Source organism: Natator depressus, chromosome 15, assembly GCF_965152275.1.
Source record: "Natator depressus isolate rNatDep1 chromosome 15, rNatDep2.hap1, whole genome shotgun sequence".
Taxonomy (NCBI): domain Eukaryota; kingdom Metazoa; phylum Chordata; order Testudines; family Cheloniidae; genus Natator; species Natator depressus.
Window position 1 is genome coordinate 4,011,380 of NC_134248.1, and position 6,147 is coordinate 4,017,526.

General features: G+C 59.4%; 1 protein-coding gene across 1 annotated transcript; it reads left to right on the forward strand.

Annotated features, from left to right (window-relative positions):
* The first annotated feature begins 3,416 nt into the window (after window positions 1–3,416).
* On the forward strand, window positions 3,417–5,868 carry ISG15 (ISG15 ubiquitin like modifier). The gene is made up of 2 exons (XM_074972439.1): window positions 3,417–3,580; window positions 4,437–5,868. The coding sequence occupies exons 1-2, from the start codon at window positions 3,578–3,580 to the stop codon at window positions 4,929–4,931; spliced, it is 498 nt and encodes a 165-aa protein (XP_074828540.1). The 5' UTR covers window positions 3,417–3,577; the 3' UTR covers window positions 4,932–5,868.
* Window positions 5,869–6,147: the final 279 nt, after the last annotated feature.

Below are 6,147 nucleotides of genomic sequence, written 5' to 3' on the forward strand. Positions count from 1 at the left end.
GAAATGATACTGCAATTGTCCTTAGGTCCAGCTTGCAGAGATGCCCACTGGGGTGGCTGGACCCCGCCCTCTGGGTCAGAAGAAACAGTGAGGATGGGAGGAGGAAAGTCCGGCACAATCCTGGCACAGGGAACTACCAACTGTACCTCCCTGTGCCAGCCTGGTCCCTCTGCTTTGGCAGCGGCATTCACCCTAGGGAGGGCAGGTCACATTTCCATCTCTGTCTGTCTTTGGGAGCTGCTTTAAATTCCCCTGGGGGTGGGCAGCCCTGCCACAATCCTTCACTGCCAGCAGTGCCCTGCCTTTGGGCAGCACTACCCCCTGTGGAGGGCAGGATGGAGCCACCTTGTGCTTGCCAAGCCCCTCCAGCAGGCTCTGTGCAGCCGGGGGAGCCCTGTGCCCTGCACCCAGCCCGCAGAAATCAGTGTGAAGCAGAGATGAATTTGGGCCCCAGAGCCCTTGGTGTCCGTGCCCTGGTGTGGCGCCTCCATGCCCCAAGTGGTGTCATGCCCAGGCAATGCCATAGAGGACCTCACTGTCTCGTGTGACAGTATTGCACTCGTGTGCTTTCAGTGTCACGTAAACAGGGTGGCATTAATCTCTAAGAGCCACCTTTCCGGTCTATCCATCGCTAACTCATCCAGGCTCTCGTCTTCTCGCAGCTCGATGACTGCAGCCTCCCTGGCCTCCAAACACCAGTTTGCCCTGCTTAGATCCTTCCCAATCCCAAGCCCCTCCTCCTGGCTCATCACTTCCACCACCTCAGCTCTCTCTTTGCATCCCCACCCAGCAGTGTTCCTGATGGGAGGCTGTTCCAGAACCACACTCCTCTGACGGTTAGAAACCTACTTGGAATTTCCAGTCTCCGTTTACCCATGGCCTGTTAATCCCCATTTGTTCCTGTGCCAGGTTTGTCCTGCAGCTTCTCTAGCTCCTCTCCCTCCCCGGGGTGCACCCCCCAGTGTATCTACACAGAGCAGTCAGAGCCCTGCTCCGCTTTCTTATGTGACTAAACAAGCCAAGCACTCCAGTCTTCTCTTGGAAGCTAGGCCCTGTGTTCCCTGCCTATCCTAGTAACCCTTCAGCACCTGGTCCAGTTGGAATTCATCTTCCTTGACCATGGGTGACCAGACCTGCTCATGGTATTCCCAGTGAGGTGTTACCAGTGCCTTGTGCAGGGACATTAAGACTTCTCTGTCTCTGCTGGACACACCTTACCTTGGTTTGGGTGAAAGCGAGCTACGGTGCAGTGCACTGAGCATGAAGATGGTGGCTGGGGGTGCTACAGTTCCTGGGAGAAATACAGTATTTGCTAGAAAGCAGCTTATTCGTACGCTGCCATCTGGGAAAACAGGGTACAGTGACAACCAGTTCAAGGCAAAATGAGGGATTAGCTGGAGAATCTGGTGCTGAATCCGTTAGATTGAGATTAAAGGCGGCAGCAGAACCACCCTGCCCCGCACCGGCCCCCTCATGGCAGGGGTGAGATTTGCATCTGTGAAGAGTTAGAACAGGGTCCGAGTGCAGCAGCCATTGGGGTGCCCACCCATCAGCACCCTGCACACCCCTGAGTGAGAGATGGGCAGAGCCCCAATCAGTACTGAGACAGGGAACTTCCAGCCGGGGACTTCCCCTGCTGTCACAGATCCAGTGGAAGGATCATTTCCTCTGGGCCGCTCACCACACTGCTCGCAGCTGATCCAACCCCTGGGTTCCATGTGCTTTACGCCACCAGGGACCGGGCGCTGCCCCTGCTTGGCCTCTCCAGGCACACTCTCGGGGCGCAGATCTTCTGTCCAGCACCCCTTCCTGAGAGCTGTGCCCCTCTGCTCCAACTTCCCATCCTCTGGGACCAGTGCTGACCCCCCCCCCCGACTCCTTGGTAGCTAACCCCCCGCAGAACTCCAGCGGTGTGGGTGCTCTGGTGAGCTCTTCAGAGCACATGCTATTTTGCACAGGATTGGGAACCACCGCTGAGCTCCTGAGAAAGGCAGACAGCTAATAAAAAATAGCAAATAATGAACCCTCTGCACAGTTTCCTGCCCCACTTTCCTCACCACTCCGGAGTGTTGTCTGGGCTGGGGTCAGAGTCCTTCAGGACTGCCCAGGGTCTTTCTAGTGCACCACATGGCTCCGGTTCTGAGCCTTGCAGCCTGTCTCTCTCCCTCCAGGCCACCTTGCTTGGCCAGGCTCGGTTCTGCAGCTAAACGGACCCTCCCGGCTACAAACACCTCCTGTCCCTTCCCCACTCTCCTGCCCAAAGCATCTTGGGGCTCTCCAGGAGCGTCCTCCCGGGAGACCTTTTCAAACCCTGCTTTAAGCAACTCTCCCTGTTGCTCCCAGCACAGCCAGCCTGAGCCACCCCAAAACCTCAGGAGATTACACCCCCAGGATGTTGTGTTTGTCAGTCTGTCTTTGGGGTGTAGCACTCACAGTCCCAGTGTGTGGGTGACAGCTAGTGTTTATTGGGGCAGGTGAGTCTGGCCCTGCTGCAGGAGCTCTCACCCCACATTGCCTGCCCCCTGCCCAGCAACTCATCCTGTCCCCAGTAGCCCCATCAGTTCAGCCCATCCCCCCCTCAGCCCCAGACCCCCCACCGCTGCCCCATCCAGGCCAGTGCTGCAGCGCCACTCCCTGACCCACGCTACTCCTCACATTGCTCCATGGCTCACACTGCTCCCTGACCCACACTGCTCCCCACACCTCCACCTGACACGCACCACTCCCTGACCCACACCGCCCCATGGCTCAGGCTGCTCCCTGACCCTCACTGCTCCCCACACGGCCCCGGCACACGCCCTCCCTGACCCACACCACCCCGCGACACGCACTGCTCCCTGGCTCACTGCTCCCTACACTGCCTCCTAACCTGCTCTGCTTCCTGACCCACACGGCTCCCCACATCATCCCTGGAACTGTCTGAGCCCCTCCTGACCCTGGCTGTGCTGCCAGCTCACTGCTGTCTTGTGGCAGGGAATTCCACAGGTTAATGCGCCACTGCGTTAAAACAAAACACCCCCAGGTCTTTTCCCCTGGTTAGTATTTATAACATCGTTATGGTTGATTACACACTGAGCCAACTCCTCCTGCTGACACCCAGAGAGCCCCAGTGGCTGCGAGCTGGGGGTGCATGGGGGCCAAGGGGAGCACAATTTGAGTCCCCGAGTTATTTTATTTTCTGAAGTCGAGATGCATCCAGCCCCTACATTTGGATCCAGACCCGGATCACACCCCAAAGGGCTCAGTGTATGGCCCTGGCCCAATGCCGGGTCCGGGTCCCTGGCCCCCCTGTGACCGCCAGGGGCTGGGTTCGCTTCCCCAGCGGAATCCCCATGGGTCCGGGTCCCTTCCCCCATCGCTTCCCAGTTTCGTTTCCCCGCGGCGCAGGAGCGGGGGGGCGGGGGAAGGAAACCGAAACCCAGCGGCCGAGGCTGGTTTTGATTCTCCGTGCGGTCCCCGGTGACGCGCGGGCGGCGGCCGGGCTATAAAGGAGGAGCCGGCGGCGGAGCCGGGCAGAGCTGATCGGGCTGGAACTCGGGACGCTGCGGAACCAGGGCGACCCCGGCAGGCTGCGGACATGGTGAGGCTCGGGCGGGGCCGGGGTCCGCAGGGAGGAGCTCGGGGGTCGCTCTGCACGTTCCTGGCTCTGGGGGAGGGCAGCGCGGCAGCTCGGGACCGGAGCCCCCCGGGATCTCCTGTCCGCTGGCGCCCCACCCCCTCCGGCCCGGGTGCGTGTTTTGGGGGGACCCCGAGCCCGGTAGCATGCCCCCTGCTGCCGGCTGCATGTCCCTCGCCGAGCCGGTAGCAGGGCAGGGACCGATCGGCACTTCCCGGGGTCCCTTGCCACAGGAAAGGCAGCTGCCGCCTGTATTTACCGCCCCCTCCCAGCCCCTGGTCTCCGCTAAGCTGCCCCTTTGTTAGTGACCCGACAGCCCTTGGGGAGCCCCCTGACCGGGGCGGGAGCGTAGCAGCCTGAGCCCATCTGCCCTGAGCACCCCTTGCCCCTGGGACAGCCTCTGAGCGCTGGCTAGTGCACCCTTGCCAGGACCGGGCTCCGAGGGGGGCAGACCAGCCAGCCCAGTGAGCAGCCTTATCCCTCGACTGCCCTTTTGGGGGTGCTGGGTTTGGGCCCCTGTTAATCCCATGAAAAGGGATCTGGTGAGTGTTCACTGAGCCCAGCAGGCCTGAGCCCTCGTGCGCTGGCACGGATGCTGGTGTGATCATCACCGTGCTGACTGGGATGCATTTCCCTGCATGTTGTACTGGGGTAATGACTGCACCAGGTGCCAGGCACTGGAAGGGTGTATAGGGGTGTGACAGGATATGGAGAAGGTAACAAGCCCCAACCTGCTTCCCTCCCCGGGGTCTGAGTCCCTGTGGGATGGACATCTGGGCTCCCCCTCGGTTCTGACCGCTCTGGGCCCTCTCCTCCCCAGGCCCTGTGGCTCAGCGTGAAGCTGCTGACCGGCGAGATGCACAGCTTGGAGGTCACCAGCACTATGACCGTCTCGGCTTTCAAGGCCCAGATTGCCAAGAAGACGGGGGTGTCCCCGTACCAGCAGAAGTTGGCCTGCCAGAACGGGGCCTATGTGGAGCTGCGTGATGGCTCCCGGCTCTCCGACTACCAGCTCAAGCCCGGAGACATCGTCCTGTTGATGGTAAAGAACGAGGAGCCCATCACCCTCTTCATGAAGAATGACAAGGGCAGGACCAGCACCTACACTGTCCTCCCCTCCGACGGGGTCACCCAGTTCAAGGGGCGGGTCCAGCAGCAGGAGAACATCCAGCAGGAGCAGTTCTGGCTCAGCTTTGAGGGGAAACCGCTCGAGGACGGCCACAAGCTGGGAGATTACAACATCGCCCCCCACTGCACCATCTTCCTGCACCTGCGTCTGCGGGGGGGGCTGAGCCCCAGGGTCCAGCCTTCCTGACTTTCCTGCTCCCGTCCTCTTTTCCTAGATAGACCTTAGTGTCCCAAACATCGTATGCTAGCTTTGGACTCTCGGATGTGAAGCTGTGACTGGTTCCAGCACTGGCTGGGGTGGGGGGTGATGCAGAAGACTGGGAGAGGGTCCCAGGGAGAGTGAGCATCACGTTGACGCTGGGTGGCCCAGAGCACTCGCACCCCATTGTGCATGCGCTCACCCTGGTGCTGCTCACTCCAGCTCCTCATCCCTCCATGAATCCTGTTCCAGTGCAGCATGGTCCCGCTGTGCCAGGCTACGTAACTGACCTGGGCCGTGCAGAGCCACTCCGTTCCTTCCAGGGGGTACAGTGGGGCTCCTTACAACATGGTGGAAATCTCTCCTGCAGGAGGTTTGCTCAGTTAGCTCCTACATGTGAATGACACCACCCCTCCCCCAGGTCCGTGGTGCCATGTGTCTAGCGAGTAGTTTCCTTGCGACAGGTGTTTGCTCTGGTTCCCTGGCAGTGCTGTGGGTGAGGGTGTGGATTCAGCAGGCGCTAACCCTAGCGGAAGAGCGCGCTGGCCACTCCCTTTGTCACCAGTTGAATTCAGGTGTGAAGCTTAGATGCCAACATCACAAGAAGATCCAGCACAACCACCTGCCCTGCCTCTTCAGGGGCTGTGCAGCTGCTTCCTGGGATGTCGCATTGGGGATGTGGCTTGAGTGAATAATTTTGCTGTGGGGCGGGCCTAAGGCTGTAATGACCACTGGGGGTAGTGGCCTGTGAAGAAACAAAGGAACTGGCCTGATTAGACTCTGCAATTGGCAGTCAGGATTTCGGTCTTTTTTGTGACAAGATAGTATTTGTGTGTTCTGAACTGTGACTGGAGGACTCAGTCTGTGATTGTATTGCACACTAGGGCACTTTGCTATGTAAATGCATGATAATGATGATCTAATAGGATCAATAAACAGGTTTCCTCAAATCCTGCCCTGTTCCTGAGTCCTTTCTTTTCTCTGCTGACTCTGATCCATGCTGGTAAACCCTTCCAGGTGATCCACCCCTGTGCACTGAGCCAAGCTCTTACCCCCATGCCCCCAAACACTGGCCTCATCCTGAGAAGAAAGGAGGACACCCCCAGACCAGCCAGCTGTGCTGCCCTTTGGATGAGGGAGAAAGGAATTACAGCTGAGGTTTCCAGCTTGGGTTGGACATATTCCTGGAGGTTTCATCACGTGA